We start from the raw sequence: 19,635 nt of genomic DNA on the forward strand, positions 1-19,635 counted from the left end.
GCCAGGGGACACAGTCACACACAGCAACTCACCCTGCCAGAGAGACACGGTCACACAGCAACTCACCCTGCCAGAGAGACACGGTCACACAGCAACTCACCCTGCCAGAGAGACACGGTCACACACAGCTCCTCACCCTGCCAGAGACAGTCACACAGAGCCCCTCACCCTGCCAGGACACAGTCACACAGAGCCCCTCACCCTGCCAGAGACAGTCACACACTGCACCTCACCCTGCCAGAGACAGTCACACACTGCACCTCACCCTGCCAGAGAGACACAGTCACACAGAGCCCACCCTGCCAGAGAGACATGGTCACACACTGCACCTCACCCTGCCAGAGACAGTCACACACTGCTCCTCACCCTGCCAGAGACAGTCACACACTGCTCCTCACCCTGCCAGAGACACAGTCACACACTGCTCCTCACCCTGCCAGAGACACAGTCACACAGAGCCCCTCACCCTGCCAGAGACAGTCACACAGAGCCCCTCACCCTGCCAGAGACAGTCACACACTGCTCCTCACCCTGCCAGAGACACAGTCACACACAGCTCCTCACCCTGCCGGGGGGACAGTCACACACTGCACCTCACCCTGCCAGAGACAGTCACACACTGCTCCTCACCCTGCCAGAGAGACACAGTCACACACAGCTCCTCACCCTGATCCTGTCTGCCAGGGCTGAGACAGTGCCAGGAACCAGGCATTGACAGCCCCCACAGCAGTTGGGAAGGTGCTTCCCTGCTTGAGCTGTGCAGCTCCAAGTTCTCCAAGTTAAAGTTTTATATTAAATAAAATAATCACTTTTTTACTGGGGGGAGTTTAAAGGGGTTTTTATATAAAAATCCATAACTTTTGTGCAAGGCTTTCTGCAACACTGAACTTCCATATTTGCTTAGGTACAAATCAAGTCCATTATTTGTTATTCAAGCATTAGCTATAAAATTATCACTGTGGTCTATTTTCAGAAATCTTCCCCATTTCAGACTAGAGACACTCATATTGCTTAAATATAATCAAAAGCAGTCACAACAAAACTATTCCCGGAATATCAGGAAGAAAACTTGTCAGGTTTCCTTTGCTGTCCATATAGTTTTCCTACGAGTCTGAAGCACCAGGCAGATGCTCTGTGTCACTACATGGGCTGCCCTTAGTAGTCAAATCCAAGAGTTCAGACCCTTCCTCTAGAGAAGGTAAAGGGAGGGGCTTTCTGGACAGAACTGAGACTTCAATTTGGATATCAGCAAGGTTTTGATACAGTTTAATTTCTTTAAGGAAACTCCTTTCACAGGTCACCCCCAGAGAGTGACTGCCTAAACAAGGACAAGTTTCTCTCAGGATAAACAGTTGTCTTGTCCCTACTACTCTTACTCTCAACAGAGCTGTCAGGGCTGGGAAAAGTTAAAAAACACCCACCAATTTAACTTTGAAATATGACCACTAGCCAGCCCTGGGGCAGGACTGTGGGGAGCACAGGTAATAGTGGGTAACTGCTTTCACAGTGCCCATCTCAACACACACCCCCTTCTTTAGCCCAAGTGCACATGCACTTTCTGGTTGTACTAAGAATTTCAACATGAGGGTTCTGAATTCATTCTCTTGGTTCAGGGCTTTCCATTCCTAGAGGAACTAGGCTGTTTTCATTCCATCTCACACTTCTAGTCATTAACCCCAGGAACTGCCTGTGGGCATTCACAGGAGTAACTGTACAGATCTATCTGAAGGTAATCTAAATTTAGTTCCATGCCAGTTCATAAATTACTGCTTATTTCCAGCAGTTAAAATACATTCTCTAGGGACAGAACACCCTTCATTAACTCTGCAGGTACTCAAGTGGGAGAAGGTCTGTGCCAACACAGCTCCATGTACTCACCCTGAGCCATGATGCACAACCACAGCCACGAGATCATACAGGCAACTTTCTGGGCCACTGTTTTCAGGCTGTGGTTGGAAAAACAGAAAACTCTTCAAATCTCAAGAGCACCTACTGCAATTTGTAATAAACGTCACGGAACAAAATTCTGCAGGGAGTGCTGCTGAGCCTTCTTACCTCTAACAAGTAGCATTTCATGTCTAGGCCTCGTAAGGGGAACTCAACATATGTATCGACCTTGTTTCTCAGATATGCTGTCCAGTGAAAGCGTTTCAAGTGTAAGCATAGCACCTGCAGGGCACAGGGGAGGGAAGGCTGGGTCAGAGGAAGGGATGAACTCAGTGCCAGGCACCTGCAGCAGCCTGGGGAGGGTCAGGTGCTGGCTGATTTCTCTCGGCATTATTGTCACACCGTTACTTGTCGTGCTTATAACAAACCTTTGGTAGTTTCTGAATCCAGAATTTTTTGGTGGACTTCTGTTTCTTTTTGCACTTGTGACACATATACAGTTCCGTCTCATCAAGTTCTTCCAGGTCTGTAAAACTGCGAAGACAGTCTGAAAAAGAGCAAGGTACAAAAAACCTGAACACAACCACACGAAGAAACCTGATTCGAGATGACATCATGCCATTTTTGTGACATGAATTACAACAAATACAGCAATACAGGTGAGCATGTGCTGCAGTCACTCTAGTTATATCCACTTGTGCAGCAAACACCTGTGTACTGAAGTGTTTTAATACAATGCCACATTGTAACATGTTCCTGAAAACAGGTATAAGTAGTTTAAGAGGAAAAAAAAAAAAGGCATTCACAAAAATCTCCATTTTTCAAACAAACTTCTGCCCAACATTAAGCACAGCTGGTTTCAAAGAAAGCTAACTGACTTCCTAAAGAAGCATGTTCAACTTTTAAAGGTGGTTTGGCTTTAGACACTAAGTGAACAGAGGCAATATTAGTATTTCACAATCTGCAGCAAGTATATTGACAGATCTGTAAAAACTACCATGCTGTAAAATGGCAGTAAGAGCACTGCTGCCCAGGCTGCTGGACTGCTTTTGTTGTTTAACAAGCAGAACCCCCAAGAGCCACCCCTCCTGTGGGCAAGGGCTCATGCTGCTGAGCCTTGGCAATGCCCATGGGCAACAAAGCAGGTGAATTGGGTGGAAAGACTGAGGTACATTAGAAATACTCTGACTACAGAGAAAAACCTCTGCTGGAATCCCCCCTGAAGCACTTCTGGGCCCCAGTTCATTAGAGCACTATGTCAGGACACGGTGACTGGGGGTAAGGCCTTCATGGAAAATTATTCTGGCACCTCCTACCACAGAATCTTGGAAAATGAGAGGGCACCAAGTGCCAGCCAGGTGACAGCCTGCTCCCCTGAGGACACTGCTAGCCCTGGTGATGCCTCCCCTGCCCAGGCTCCCTTACCTCGTAGTGTGCACATTGGTCCACTTTCTTGGTTTTTAGAACGTTTGTTTCTGAACTGACTTGGAATATCTAGTGAAAGGTCTAGAAAAGCAAAGATTAAAACACGAATGAATAAAATGTGAATAAAACAATGCCCGGTCTTTCCAGGCTGAAACTCCAGTTCACTCACGTGACATTTAAATATATCAGGCCCCAGATTAATTTTCTGCCCTCGGTCACGTGGTATTTTGAAAGCAAGAGGCACCTTACCTAGGAATGGGTCAAACTTTCTAGATTCAGTCCCACATATTAGGCAGTTGACTTCATTTTGAAGAATGCCTCCAAAAATGGCTGTGACAACAGTAGATGCTCCATTTCTAGACAAACCACATCAGAGAGGTACAGTCAGTCACAATGTCTGAGCTCAATCTCCAGTGCCTGGTACATGTTTACACCTCCCACTGCTGGGCTGGGCTGGCAGCAGGGACGGGGGGCACCCACCCAGCAGGTCACTCACCCAGAACTGCTCACTGCAGCCATTCAGTGGCTACACAACAGGTATGTAGTGGCTACACTACTCCTGCTTCATCTTGTACCTAAAGAAAGGGTGAACTGTGTGTGCTCTAAGCAGATGCTCAGACTTTCAGGGGTGCAATATTCCAGCTGGTTGCATTTCTCTAGTGGAGCTGTACCTGACGGGTACAGTATTTTAACACTGTAATTAAAGCTGTATCTGAAACAAAATTTCTTCCCTCCTAGATAGGTCAAGCATATTTTTGGTTTAATGTGACACTCTTTGTTACAAGTACTTCTGAATTCTTAGAGCACATTTCTGCACTTCACTACCAGAGACAGCTCAAGTTGCATTAAGACATGATAAACAATCACTGTTCTCTAAGCTTTCACTATCTCCCACTTCATTTTTTTAGCAGGTTATGTAATGGGCCTGCTTCTCATAATCCAATTTAAAAAAACCCAAACAAAATTTAAGTTACATTATTATACAACTCCTGAACTTGCTGGTTTGTGCTGGTAGATCTGACACTACAGGCCTGCAGAAACCTGTGTTCCTGACCTGCACCCCACCTACACCCTTACAGTTCATTTGAAAGCTGCCTGAGCAGGAGGAAAAGGCTCCTCAAACACGCTGGTGCACAAGGAGAGAGCGTCTGCAGCACATTTATTACTTTACTGTAGGTGTTCAAGTGGGTGTGACCTTACTTTGCCCTCAACAGAACACAGCTGACTCCACCTCATCCTCCATCTCCACAGCCACTCTTCAAGGCAAATTTAGAGTAAACAGGTGAAACAAAGTTTAAATGCTCCCTGGATTTGGACATCCAAAATGCTTTCAGTGTTTTCAAACACATGTCAATTCTACAGACATTTTAGGATTCTTTTGTGGGGTTTTTAAGCATCAGTAACACAACATAAATGCAGTGAAGAGCACAGTCTGAACTCCAGGCTTTGCCTAATGAAGCACCTATAAAATCCTGCCTCTCTCAGGCCTGCTTACTGTGTCCCAACCAGTATAGGAAGGGAAAACTCACTCAAGTTTTATGCAGGAGATCAAGGACCAAATGTTCAGGCTGAACTGACTTAAGGTTCCTTCCTGAAGCAAATTAAAAGATTTTCTCTCTGTGACAGTTTGAATCTGAGAGAAAACACAGCTGGGACAGAATTCAGAGAAAACAGTATTTTGAGGAGTGAAACACAAAAATGACCCCTCTGTTTCCAGGTACACAGTAACATGAAAATCAAAATTACCCAGAAAAAAACCAGCAGCTGTCAAGTGATATGCAAATACAGCAAGATCATGTGCAGGAAAACTGACTTCAAACTGTGACTGCATTGCTCAGTCCTTAATCCAACAGGTTTGCTGACAAGTCAAATATCCAAACGCTTGGCCATCTTTTTTTGCTCCTGTAACATGCAGGGCATCCATCATCCTTATTATTGAAATGTCTTAACAACTCAGCCTGTGTGCTCACTCACACCTCTGAAAGCTGCTGATTGAGGACACTTCCTTTTGAAGGGACACAGATCCTACAGATGCTCACCCTTCATAACCTGCAGCTTTGCAACTCAACATTACAGAGGCACCGAAGAAAACTCAAAACGAGGAACCCTGATTCGAAATTTCAGGGCCACCCCATGTACAGAGGCATTAAGGCTTGGAAGAAATTAAAAGCCCCTCCTTACATGCAACATTTGTTGCTGGCAGACAGGTTGGAATTCTCTTGCAGAATTACGGAGCGCGAGACGCCGTTGAAGCCGCCCTGGAGCTCCAGGTGTAGGTGGTCCAAAAGGTAACGCATGAACTCGTGGGCATCCTGCTGCTGGTACCCCCTGGGCAGAGAAGGGAACAACAGCAACAAGATCACAAAATAGCCAGGCTGCTCTGGGGGTGACACACAGCACCAGGGGCAGGAAAAGCCCTGTGGTGGTTTAATCATACTGAGCAGACTTTACACACGTGTTCGTACCGAGAAAGTTTTCCAAGCAGCCTTTGGAAAGCACAGCAATGTCCACACAAACCAAGTGATTCTGGTCCTTTGCAGCTCACGCTCTCTGCTCATCTCTTTGTGAGGATGGGGAAACATTTAAGAATATGCATTTTGGATAGGAGGAGCAGACACCCACCCTTTGCTCAGGACTTGGGTTATCATCACACATTAGGCCGTGTCAACCGGCCTCACCCAGCCCGGCCCGTGCCAGCAGCACCCAGCACTGTATCACCTTAATAGAAGTACAGGATGCTAACAGTGACTTCCCCTCCATTTGCTTTGTCACTGACTGTATTTGGTTCATATATTTGATTCATATGAGCCCCACTCACACACTGCACTGTTTCTCCCTGTTTTGAATGTGCCACAAATTATGGTCAATATATTGTACTCTCAAAGCTGGCAAGATTCAAAAGAAAGGCACCACTAAATGTACTGTTCATGTGGGATTCAGTCAGTATTTGTGAGCAGTTTTCATTCAGCCACTGATCCCCCTCACTCTGGCAAGGCCAAGTGTTTGCTTGCCTGTTTGTTCCCCTCCCCACCAAAGGCAGGAATTTGATCTCTGGGTTTGTTTTCCATATGCATCTTTCAGTAACACTATGAAATCTGAAATTATTAGGGCAAGAGCACCATTTTTCTATGGTGGGCTCTATAGCCATGCTCAGAATTACACACCTCCCCTGCATAACTCACACTGTTTGCTGGGAGAGGGAGGTAAGGGTTGGGCATTCAGAGCATCTCTTCAGCATTTGGAATTGGGAGGATGGGGCTCCAGCCTCAGATGTGCCCTGTCCTCAGCAGCAATGCTGTTCCACCACCATGATCTCACCACTAACAAAACTTATGGAGGAGAACAGAGAAGCCATCAGGGGAAAATGTGCCTTTACAGTTATTTAAGCTAAATCATGCATCAAATTCAACAAACAACTGCTGTTCATTTGCCACGAAGCTGTACACTGAGACAAAGCAGGAAAGCATACATAGAAACAGTGAAAGCTTTGTGCAACACTGACATAATTATGGGCAAGGCATTGTAGGCCAAGCTACCAAAATCCCTGCAGAGCAGGAGCTGGCTTTCCCTCTTCCTCTTGTCCACTCTTTTAGGCTGTTTTATCAGGCCTCCCCTGCCCCTCTTCCACCTCACTACTCCACCTAAGTATTGGCAGTAACTGTCACGCAGGAATGTCTGGGAGAGAAAAACAAATGGGTTTTTTATGCCAGTGCTCAGGGGAGAGAAAAATGTCTGTGATACTCATGGCAGGGTAGCCAGAGCTGGAGAGAAACGAGGACAGAGCCTGTGCAATGTGAGGCTGATGTGCTCAGGGAAGGCCACAGATATGCCCTATGGAAGTACTGCTAGGAGGTGACAGCAGGCAAATGAAATAAAGCCTTTTCACCTTGCAGGATTACAGCAATGTGTTCTTCCAAACTAGCAGCTTTAAAATAAATCAGTGAGACTGCATGTAGACCTTACAGCACCCTGAGAAACATGGGCAGCACTGCCTAACTTTTACAAGAGAAAAACTGGCACACAGGAACACTGTTGTGCTTCAGCAGGCCACAGGCCTGTACAGCCAAAACCAGGACTCACTCTCCCAAAGTTGCAAAATAATTATACATTTGTTGAAACAAAGAAGTAAAACAGAATTCTTCAAAGCTGCATGTTAATTCTGAACAGTTTTGAAGTTGCTGAGGTAACGCAGGATTTGCTTAGTTTACTGAACACAGATATCTTCAGTAAACATATAACCAACCACATTAAACAGCTGAAGATTAAATTTATGGAAAAAGTCTTTGCTTCAGACACATTTTGGACCCTAAATTCCTCAAAAAAGATCTCTGAAGTACGTGGCACACTTGCTCTACAACAAGTTTGAAGAAATAAACCTTTGGAATCATTCCACATGGCTGGCAGTGCTCCTGGTGCATGTATTTATACTTGTACACAAGTATGCTAATTATAGATGGAAAATTCTTTGGATTTGCTAAAAAGCCTAAGTACAGATTACAGATCTTTAAAAGGACATGATGATATGGACAATGCACTGTTTAAAATTAACTGTGATCTTAAAGCCCTTCATCAAAAAGCACAGTTTCTCTGACAGTTTGCTTGTGTAACAAAACTCATCTCCATCCACCTGGAGCAACTCAACTCAAGCCCCCCTTCAACATTCTTTTTCCCCCACTGGCAAGAGGAGAGGATATAAACAGGAACAGTTACCAGGAAAACAGAGCAGACTATTTATACAGCAGTAAAGCAGCAAAACACACATCTTGCAGCTCGGCAGGAGGCTCCAGAGCTACCCTGGCACACAGTACAGCAGCAGCCAAGGAGCAGGACCTGCACAGCAGCAGGAGAGCCCAGAGGCACTGCAGCTGTGCCTGCAGTAACTACAAATGCAAACTACTCCCTGTGCAGTAGGACACAGAGGGGCACGGAGGGCAGCAGCACCCTGTGCCTCTGACAGCTGAAATCTCTTGGGCCTAAAACAACTCAGCCACACTTCTCACTGTTTCCTCCCCCTGCCCCTTCACTCCAGGCTTCAAAGCACATGCCAAAGTGGCTGGTTTGCTGCTAACGTGCTACTGGCTTTTTCTGGCTTCTCCCAATCTCCCAAGAAGTGCACAAGGTAGAACTGGAATTCCAGCATCATTAGCTTTTACAAGGTGCAATTAAGCACTGAACAAATTCAGAGTTTCCCTCTGGATCATGTGGAAGTGGGGACCTACTAAGCACCTGACTCTATTCTCCAATTTGATTTTATGAGTTCCCTTATCCATTTATCATGGACATGCTCCCAGAAAACTGGGGGAAAAAAAGGGGAGAACCCCAACAAACAGCACTTTTTTTTTTAAAAGCTGTGATAGAACCCACAGTGCTGAAAATTTGCTTGAGGAACTTTAATGAACTGGTTCCTCACTTACTCTAACAACAATTATGGTGAAGACTGTAATACAGGGAAACTGGTCATGGACATAATGGATGATGTTTGTTTGCCTATAATGTTTTGGTCACTGCTTGCAACTACTGGTAATAAACTTCCTTGATTCTCATAAGGCAAGTGAAACATAATTGGGAGTGTGAAGAACAGAATAAACAGATCTGTGTTACTCGGGTTACTCGCTGAGCAGGTTTGTTCACAGCATCTTTTCAGCACTGCTGGAGATACAACAGAGAACAGAACATCTTTACTACCCGAGAACATGGAGCAACTTACCTTCATCACAATATATCCTAACAGGTTTCAGTGCTCCTTTGAAAGAGGTTCAGGGGCCAGGACAGGGAGACCTTGGAGAGGAACGATACTTCGATTTACTTTGGTAACCTTTCCCCTTTCTTTTTACTGTCTGTTTTGTCAGTATGGGCACAAAACACCTATTTTATGCACAAGATTCTTCTCTTATAGCCCTCACTTCATGTCCAGCTAATAACTACAGTATTTTGAGAGAATCAAGGAAGTTTCAGCCAGTATGTTTGCATTTAGGCCTGTAGGGTGCTGTATCTTTTTTAATCTGACTACATCACTTTCTTATTGCAGCCAAGCTGGGTTCTGTCAACCCCGTGCACTTGGCACTTACCTACCAGTCATTATCTTGATTCTTTCACCCTTTGGAGCACTGGCTCAAAGGTACAACTACTACTATTTCTTATTTGAAACGTTTGTCCTCTCTGACACTGCTACATGTAGCACGTGGTAGAAGGGCAGGAAGAAAAGCAAGCACTACTGATGGGACACAAAACTAGAGATCAAAGCAAAGACCCTCTTCAAAGCAGATGCAGCCCATTTTAGAGTAGGACACCAGCAATACAAGTTTGCAATCAAGAATATTGAGTTTTGGTGTGGGTTTTTTTGGTTTTGTTTTTGTTTGTTTGTTTTTACAAAACTTACCTAAAATTTGGCATTATTTTCCAAACGACGTAAAATAAAGACTCCGGACTAAATGCAGTTTGGCTTCCTTGCCATAAAGCACAGAGTGTCTTTCTGAATTCTTCCACCAATGAACTGGAAAGAAAATAAAAGCTGGTGTTTAATGTTTAGAGGTTTACTCACTCAATGGTAACAAGTATCAAACATTAGCTTGGTTAAGACTGGAATGACTGCGTAAATACCCTTTCCAGTGCCTTCAAAGATTTTATGTCCAAATTCCTACTCATAATGTTGGAGAGACACACTGGTCAGGAAAACTACATTTCAGAAGTTTAGTACTCCCCTGGAAATCTCTCCACCTTTTGCCATTTTAGTGCAGACTCTGCTAACATCACTCCCTTAACACTTGCTCTAACAAGCCACAGATTGTGAATCACTTCTAATTATTTTTTTTTGTAGTAGTAGCAGTATGCTGACTTGCAGTCACATCCCCATGACCATATTTTAGCTGGAATGAAGTAGCACAATGTCTGGAATACATCTAACCAGCACTTCTGAACGTTACTGAAGAGCAGTTACACTCCAGAGCTCCCTGCAGCACCACACCTGCAACAGCAACTGCCAGGGATACAAGTTTCTTTCTGTGCAGGGACAACTATTTTCCTGTGACTGTGATCCCTGTGAACTGTGCAACATCACAGGTGTGTGGTGGCTGTACTGCCCAGGCTGTTTCCTGTCCAGCTCAGCCTACTGAGCACACAGAGCTTACACATTGTTGTCCCCCTGGCTCCTGGTGTGGTAAGTTCGCCGCCCCGCCGTCTTCCCATTCCTCAGCTCCACCGCAGGCAACTCTTTGAAGTAACAGCAAAACTGCTGAATGTTACTAGGAAAAAAGGAAATATGAATGGAATCCTTAAAGGGCAGACAAAAAAGGCAATATTATGTATTCTGGAGCCTGTTCTTTGAAATGCAGAAACACAACTACATAAAGGATAGCAATCAGGAGCAGTTCAGGACACAAGAAATACTGTAGCAAACACTCATCTTCTGTAACTAACTGAGCAGATCTGTAAACATCACTGTCATCCCAGCTACCTAAAACAATTACATTTTGGCTCTGCTTTGACTGAGATACCATAACAGACTGAGATACCATCTCCTAACAACCCAGACTGCACTGCTGAGAAGGTTAACTCCATGTCTCCTACCACCTCTCAATCCTGACCTCTGCCACCACAGCCCCAGTGATGGAACACGGGACACGTGTGCCTCAGCTCCTGCCAGGGAACCCTGAATGATGGAGAGTGGAGACTGATGAGCTCTGCTACAGCCCAACTCAGCCTCCCAGTGAAGGAGGCAAATTCAGCAAAGCACAAGGACAGCTGGTCCTGGCAGCAATGAACGAGTCTAACAGTTCTCCTGCCCACTTCCACGAAACCCATCCTCAAAGACTGTCTCTGCTTTCACAGAGACCATAAACACCAACGTATTTCAAAAGCCTCAGCAGGGAAGGGCAGCCTCCTGTTCTGCTGAGGCCATGGCAGGCATTGCAGATGGGTTTCCTCTGGAATGCTGCATCCCAGGACACGCCTCGTGCTGCAGAACACGACTTTATGGTACCCACCCTCCCCGTTCCTGCAGATCCAGGGATGCTTTTGTCCAGTGGTAACTTGCCAAAGTCACTTGCCTAATGCTGCAGCACCCAGCCCCTCTCCCAGAGGGGTGGGCACAGCCCTAGGGGTACCTGAGTGACTGGAGGATTGCGTTCATGAAACACGTGTTCCCCAGGTTCCGGAGGCCTGTGGCACAAAGGGCAGTGGTGCTTCCCTGGAAAGGAGAACAGGGGAGTTAAAGACAGACTTACCCCACTTTCCCCCCCCAGAGCCATTACTGTTGTACCAGCACACATCTGAACAATAACCAACTACCCTGAGTGCAGTTTTAAACACAAAGCAACCTCACCAGCTCAAACTACCTTGAAGCTCCATCTTGACATGAAACCTGTTTCTTACTCACTCTTGTCAACAGAAAACTACACTACACCTTTCCCTGTGCAAGTAAATCTAGAATAGGACAATACAGAGTTAATCACAGGCTCTTACTGCCAAGGATTTGTGTGTATATATGTTCAATATTCACACTCCGATAATGTTCGGTGAGAACTGGATGGCAGTTTCCCTTCAGTGCCTTTAAAAAATGAAAACACCAATCCTCATCCATTTCCCATGTGTAACACGCAGTGTGGCTGCCTCCAGGTTGATTTTAAGTCATCAGCACTAGTCTGAGTCTCAGTGGGGCTTTGTGGTGGCCAGGAGGGTTTTAAAAAGACAAGACAATAGCATTTATCTGAGAAAGCAAGAGTCATTAGACTGTGCAAAGAAAAAGCAATGTGTTGAACAAAGAGAAGCAAAATACACACTATTTACAGTCCAGAACAATGTTAGCCACAGATGAGCTTGGTTTTTGTCAAATAATCTTCAGGGTGGGCAGGGAGGAGGGAGGAGAAACTTGGGCAATGTTGCATTTATGATTCTTGAATCTGCAACACTTGGACATGCTCCATTGTCTACAAAATACCCCACTGAAAGCTCATCACATTTGGGGGCATTCTTCATTGTTCTCACGCAGTTTAAAAGCTAGACTATCTTTTAGTAGTTGTACATCACAGTGCAAACACCAGAGTGTCCTCAGCATATTCTTCTCTCACTCCTGCCCAGAGGGACACAGTACAGCATCAATGCCCAGCAGTGCCCCACCTTTTCTAAGATAAGGATCCCACATGCCAACAGTGAAAAGATAATCTGTTGTCACGGGCAATATTCAGTATTAACAAAACTGAGAAAACAGCACAGACTAAGAATGAAAGCAGCATTTAGTTCATGCTTTCTAATTCTGTCTTCTCTGTATCTAAATGCTGCCTAGAATTTTTCTTCTGGTTCTGACTGGCTTGGAGTTTTCCTGACACACAGCAAGAATCCCAAGTGTTTCTCCCAGGCTTCCTTAGTCCCTGCAGTACAGGAAGCAGAGACAGCACATCCAGGGAACCCTAAACTGACCGTAGGTACTGCATTTTTTAAAGTAACTAAATCCCTCCAGACTTTGCAAAACAGCAACTGACTGTTTTGCTCCCACCCCACCATTTCCATTCACACTCCTCTCAAGAGCAGCTTCTCTTTGTTATCAGTTAATTATTCCATGGCTGAAGGCAGCTTTTGCTGCAGCTCCCTTTGGTGCCATTGCTGCCAAATACAAAAAAAAAATTACTATTTTATACTTTTTGCCAACACTTACTCTTATCCCCCCCTCCCAAAAGAGTGTACCTGCTTCTTCGCCTTCTGCACTTGGGGGCAAAAAAATTAAAATGAAACCCAGGGAATCTCTTAGTCTGGGTCAACAGAAATGTAGCAGAGTATCAAACATGTTTTTATGTGAAGGGGCTCTTCTAGGTGTGTGATTAGAAGACAAGACAGACAAAGTGCAGAATTTGGGTGACTGTAAGTATTTCAAGTCTAGGCCAACTATAATCCCCAACAGGCTTCTAAAAACCCCTTAAACTCACTGTACTGAATCCATCATACTTACATTTACTTTTAATAACTTGCTGTTCAGAGATGAGTTTTCCAATAGTTTTCTTTTCCTATGTCTGTCTGATGTAAAGGCTGAACTGTTGGAAAGTAATTAAAAAGAGGTTATTTGCTATAAAACCAAAGTCCTGTGTGAAATGGGCAGCAGATAAGATCCTCGTGTTTAACGCAGTGATTCCATCTGCCATCAGTTGTCACCGACAGCAAACAGCCTCCCAACTGCAACACATGCTCTTCAGAGCCTTAAAATAGGCTGCAGCTCCCTCAGTGCAGCCCCAGGCCCCACTGCAGCACATTATCCACATGACAGAAGAGTCAAGAGTGGCCTTATTAGCAGGCTACTCGTCACCTAAATATTGATCTTTTTCCTTAATCAAATAAATAATTAATACAGAATTTTCCATAAAATACTTCTGTCAGAAAAATCACCTAGGCCCTGAGAAAGACAACTTCAAAAAAACCAGGAAAAAGTTAAGTTACCAAAAATCCAAAATACCGGGAATGTTAGCACTTCTGTGTTACAGCTGACTTCTCTCCCTTAAATAAAAATACATGAGGTTATAACATTTGTGCAACACTGAGTTACAAGAACAATTGCTTACTTTCTTGCACATCACTGGAAATTACTGACCCCTCAATTATACCAGTTGATGATTTCTCTGCCATCTAACAGTGAAACCATAACTTGTTCCAAGCTTTAGTTTGGTTGTTTTGGTCGGATTTTTGGGTGTTTTTTGTGTGTTTGGGGTTTTTTTAATTGTTTTTGTTTTGTTTGTTTGTTTGTTTTGTTTTGTTGTTGTTTTGGTTGGGTTTTTTTTCCTTAGAAAGCCCTCCAAACATTCAAAAACTGTCATTACACAGAACAGAAGCCTCCACAGTGTCATTTACCTCCCAGACATTTCCAAAATACTAATGTGCCCTTCTCATTATGCTTTAACATCCTTACATCTCATTATACACCTGAGAAGGTCATCAAAAGACAGTGGAAAAGAATGAAAATATTAGTACTGCCTACCAAGTAAGTGACAATTAACTCAGGGAGGATCCAGACACTTCCCAAAATCACAGCCATTTCTTAGCAAGAGTCCTATTTGAGCTCTGGAGCATTCAAATGGATTTGAAAGCACTGAATTCACAGGTAATTCCACTCAGCAATAGAGAAGATTTTCAAGCAAACTGTGCAAACACTATTTGCCCTCTAGCACTGGTCACAGCACCTACATCACCCAGGTCATAATAGCTATGTTTCAGTGGAACAGCACAAGACAAAGGCAAAGGCAAAAACGTCTCTTCTGTACAACTCCAAGTTCATAACCCTTCCTAATCTTTTTGTTTGCAACCCAAACTATATAATTAATATGAAGACTACTTCCACCCGCATTTTCACTTCAATTTCTCTGATTAAAAAAACTGTTTTTTTGACAGAACTATTTCTGTTCTGTTCTGAAAAATCTCTCCCATTTAAATGGAAAAAGACGGCAATTATTGTCTAGCTGGGAAGAAAGTTAATTGATATCTAAATTCCTGATTCATCACATGTTGCTTCTGCAAGATTTACTGTATAAAGACACATGAGATCAGCCAAATCCATTTGTTCTGCACCTCCTGCTTCTCAGTGATGAAAAGGTTATTCAAACATACACAGTGTCACACACACAGGAGGACCAAAACATATGTATTAGGTACATATGCTCATGTAAAACAGAAATACCAGTATTACAAGTCCACCCAAAGCAGTCTGGATGCAAACAAACTACTTACTTTTCCAAGTTCTGTAGGTGCTCCCTGACCTTCTGTACCAGGCCCAGCTTGGTATCGTTGACTACAAAATCATCACAGCGATAACTGCAAGAAAAACATTCATGAGAAAGTGCAAAGCACCTCGGGGAAGTTCAAACCACACCAGCCTGTGTGTGGGAAGCACTGAAGTGATCCAGGAGAGATTATGAGGGGGACTGGGGAGCACAACACCTACACAGCGAGGCTGGTTCCCTCCAGAAACTACCCTCCAGCAAAAGACGGTACAGGCACTACCTTACTGCACAGCTTTTCTTCCAGTTCAGTTCTTTAGGAGAAATCAGAAGCATGAGGTACTGCCTGTCTCGAGGCAGAATTCCTGTTCAACAAACACTCACTGTGACCAAAAGCAGCATCAGTATCAATTCATCAGAAAAGATCAACTGACATCCAAACTGACATCCAGTAAACAGAATACAAAAGGTTTTATTGACTTTTTAACTACTTTAACATTGTAAACCCATCATTGAAACCTGAGGTGCTCAACAGATACACACGCAATATCCAAGTCTGTGCTATGGAACAAGACTAGGGAAGATGAACTAAGAGATCATGGGAATTTTTCCAGAGTTGGGCCAGCAGTCTGTGGCAACTTCCACCTCGTGCTTTAACCACAAACATCAATGGTTCATTAGTTTTTATACAGAAACTCTTAGGACAAAACTTAAGGCAGTATTTTGAGCTTTTTCAGGGTAAGTGTGCAAAAGTAAGTAACTGAGCTGAAAAACAGAGCAAAGCTGATCCCTCAAAGCAAATGTAAAGTGAAGCCAAATCAAAACTGCAAGGGTTACAAAAGTCTACAATCCTGTAACAAGGAACTCGCATTTCCCAAGAAGCAAAAACATTCATTATAATTTATTATTCAAACCGTGGGCTGTAACACCTCACACAGTGCAAAAAGGCCAAGGTTACAGACATTTCTAAAAGGGCGAGGGAGGGTCTGAAAAAAAACCCCACACCTTATTTCACTGTTTTCCTGACACGTGAAGTCCCAGTGCCCACACCACACTGAAGAAATAAAGGAACAGCACAGCAAACTGTCACAAGGAGAGCACTGGGACGAGATGGCATCGACTGCTGCTGCTGCTTTGCTGTATTTTACATCCTTTGCATTTCTTGCCCTCACAAAAAGAGGGAATAGAAAAGATGCTAAGCCACAAAAAGAGGGAAGCACAGAATGGTTTGGGTTGGAAGGGACCTTAGAGATCATGCAGTATCCATGTTCTCTCTTCTACTTCCGAAGGAAAGATGACCATGGGTGGGGTAGCAGAGAGGGGAGGGAAAGGAAGGACAAAAATCTCTTAAAACCAAGACACACAAACGCAGTCTATGTCCCTACTGCAGTCAGTAGGGAAGCCCATCCTACAGATCCACAGCAAGAACCCTGTGCAGCTCCCCAGGCCTGCCAAAGGAGGTTGGCAGCAGGAGCTGCACATCCCTGTCCCAGCAGGGCAGGGTTAGCCAAGAGCCAGCCCAGCCACCTCATAACCTGCAACCTGCCATGAGAAACAGCAAGGTCAGAGAAGGCTTAATGCTGCCCCAGCTCTTTTGAAAGCACTGGGACAAAAAGGGAGCAGAGACCTGTCACGGCCTCCCTTCCCCACATCCCACACCGGTAGCTCAGCTCCCAGTGTTTGTCAGCCCTTGCTGGGAGGCATCAAACTGCAGCTGTAAATTCTGGCAGGCAACTGAACTTGTCCTGTGAAGAAAACTAACTTTGGATGTGTTTAATATCAGAGCTGTATCCACGTCTCTTTGGCACAAGAGCAACGCAGATGCAAAATACACCATCGCCTCAGGTTACTCCTGCTGGAGCAGATCCACCCTAGCTTCCTAATTTAATGAAGCTACTGACTTCAGGCACAACTGGAATTTACAACACTCTTCGTTGCACAAATCTGCAGTATTGCTAGTGTTAATTCAAACATTTAATTCTTGAGGAGGTTACAGAGTTGAGAAAGTAAAGAAAGGTCCTCCCGCTGAATGGAGTCTGTCCAGGACCTCTTTGAGTTTTGTCTCTAAGAAGAGACATTAATCAGACTGTCAAGATACCCAAACAATGAACTCAGCAGTTACAGATACTTACACAAGATCTAGAAATTATTATTGCCAGTAACACATTTTTTTAAAAAGATGGCCACAGACCCAGTTGGTTTGGGAGGGAGAAGAAATCTGTCAATGTGCTCATTTTTCAGCCATGTTTTAGGCAGTCCTTCCTATTCAGCTTTCCCAGCCACCTCCACTGACCCAGGGAAGTGCTCCTGCACTTGCCACTCTCTCAGGACACCACCCCAAGGCCAACCCTTGGAGCACACTGACCCAGCACAACTACACTGCTACTCTGGTTGTGCAGCTACTAATGCTGATACTCAGGGCATGGAAGCAGATGCAAGCTCACTGAAAGCCTCTGTGACAGCTCATTGCTGAAAGATGATTTCATACTTGCTCCCATACCCTAAGCTTATTTTCACATGTTAGTTTAGCACTTTCCCCAAGGTGGAAGAATAAAAGTAAATACATCAGTAAATGTCAGGGTCCTTCCAACAGTGGAAAAGTAATTGGAAGATTCACTTAAAATCAAGACAAGCTTCTTCTATTTGTCTTTTTAATGGGCTTGCAACACTGAGGACTCAGCACTACTACCTGAAATAACAGCACTACCATGAATCTATTTTGGATAAACCCAGTAAACAGAGTAAGTAGTAGTTCATGTTTTAGTAACTTAAATTTGCTAAGGCCCACACACCTTAGAGGTAAATTGCTGAGAAATTATATCCTATCTGTGAAGCTGCCATTCAAAACAGATGTTTAATTTGTGATCCTCAGGATTATCCCAAAGAAACAAAACACCTTTTTTGCATACAGCAGTTCTACAACGTGCTTTCACAGCAATGGTACAGAACAAACTCTATACCTTGCAGAGGGTCCCTTGTGTGGCTTAACATGGTATTTTCCTCTCCACACACTTTCTATTTTTAGTACCTCTGCCCCCACCAAGGCCTGGTCTCTTCTGGCCTCATTTGCTTCTAAAATGGCAGCAAGCCAGTGGATGTATGCACTGCTCTGGGAATAATGAAGCTTCATGCTGGCCCCTTCAGTGGGGTGCACAACCTCAGCCTGGGGTTAAAGGCCCTGACTGGACTGGAGGAATTACAGGACAGCAGAAATGAAAAAAGCCAAAGTTTCTTTACTTCCGTTAACACTTTCTATGAGTAAACTAAGAACTCAAGTTTTACTGTCTGGATAATTGTCACTGACTGCAGAATGCAATATAATAGTACTAAGTAATCTCATTTTCCGATACTCACACACCAGCACAGTATCTGGTTTGTTTTTTAAACACAGACACCATCACAAAAAGAAAGACTAGAAAAGAATTTTCTTAACATTACTTATTCTTCTGTCAGCCAGGAACACACACACACACACACACAACTGTGCCCCTTTAACGGATAACAAGGAGACTAATGGGTGAGAAATCTGACCTGCAAAGTCTGTCTGGGATTAAATGAGCACAGGAAACATATTATGCAAATACATAAACAGGGCAGCCTTTCTTCTTCTGTACCAACTGTCTGTGCACAGAGAAACAAATTTACAAGAGTCCTCTTTCAGGAGAGCAGGGTTCCTACACAGATCATTTTACCTCTCATACACAAAAAACCCACTAACCCACTAAACACGAGAGTTTGAAGACAAAAAAGATCTGTACTTCTTGTAAACTCTTTGTGTTTAGTACTTCAGAACTGACTGAAAGGCTGAATACCTCCAAAAAGTGGAATTCAGGACTCTGTTTTTCTCAGCAGTTAAGGTCTCAAATGTAATTTAGTCTGAGGGTTTAGTATTGCACCCACCCTCCAAAGGGACCCAAGAATCAAGAAGAGAGTTACACTGTCATAATGAATAAAATATTAACATTCTCTCAACTTTTCCACTATGAAGATTGAGCAGGTGAACAGGAAGACACAGAATAAATATCAGAACCTCCTGGAATGTAAATCCATAGTTGCCCAATACTTAATTTTAGCTCAAGCACGCCTGTATTTTTCAAAATATAACTAAATTCATAAATACAATAAAAACCTCATCTCAGATTAAAAAAAAAAAATATTAGAAATTAACTACTGTCCCACCAGAATTGCGACACTTTTCCTTTCAAAGCTATGCTGAAAGCTTGTCATCCTGTAAAAGAAAACATACACATCTAGACTTCCACCTGAAATGCAGTTACAGGAGACTGCTGGATCTGGTTTTGGTTTACAGCAAGACTGCACATCAGCCAGAAACAAAACTGAATAAACCACGGTGGTTTCAACACTCACACAGTGTCTCTTCTCCTTGTACTGACAAGAACAGTTAAGGCAAACCTTGGACTGTGCTCTCATAACTGCATCAAAGTTTATGACGTGGCCAAAGAAAAGCTAAGGATCAAATGCCACCTTCTTAGAAAAGAGCCCATACAGGCCTTATTAATACAGCTTATTATCATGCAAACTAAGGAATGCAATAAATTGGGATCCATAGGATAAAAACAGAACAAGAGTATTCTCCTCAACTCTGGGCAGTAAATTAAACTGCAAATAA

The 19,635-nt window shown here is 43.8% G+C and overlaps 1 protein-coding gene across 2 annotated transcripts in view; it reads right to left on the minus strand.

Annotated features, from left to right (window-relative positions):
- USP3 (ubiquitin specific peptidase 3) overlaps positions 1–19,635 on the minus strand; it is a 43,468-nt gene that overhangs the window by 3,645 nt on the left and 20,188 nt on the right. For both annotated transcript variants that reach the window (XM_017816957.1, XM_017816958.1), the window contains exons 4-14: positions 15,016–15,099; positions 13,253–13,334; positions 11,415–11,497; positions 10,440–10,553; positions 9,692–9,805; positions 5,494–5,640; positions 3,562–3,668; positions 3,313–3,393; positions 2,316–2,434; positions 2,056–2,169; positions 1,879–1,946 (exon numbers count right to left, since the gene is read on the minus strand). In XM_017816957.1, the coding sequence (XP_017672446.1) occupies positions 1,879–1,946; positions 2,056–2,169; positions 2,316–2,434; positions 3,313–3,393; positions 3,562–3,668; positions 5,494–5,640; positions 9,692–9,805; positions 10,440–10,553; positions 11,415–11,497; positions 13,253–13,334; positions 15,016–15,099 (1,113 nt within the window). The remainder of the gene's footprint in view (positions 1–1,878; positions 1,947–2,055; positions 2,170–2,315; positions 2,435–3,312; positions 3,394–3,561; positions 3,669–5,493; positions 5,641–9,691; positions 9,806–10,439; positions 10,554–11,414; positions 11,498–13,252; positions 13,335–15,015; positions 15,100–19,635) is intronic.

The sequence above is a fragment of the Lepidothrix coronata genome, unplaced genomic scaffold (genome assembly GCF_001604755.1).
Source record: "Lepidothrix coronata isolate B3197 unplaced genomic scaffold, Lepidothrix_coronata-1.0 Scaffold58, whole genome shotgun sequence".
NCBI classification, from domain to species: domain Eukaryota; kingdom Metazoa; phylum Chordata; class Aves; order Passeriformes; family Pipridae; genus Lepidothrix; species Lepidothrix coronata.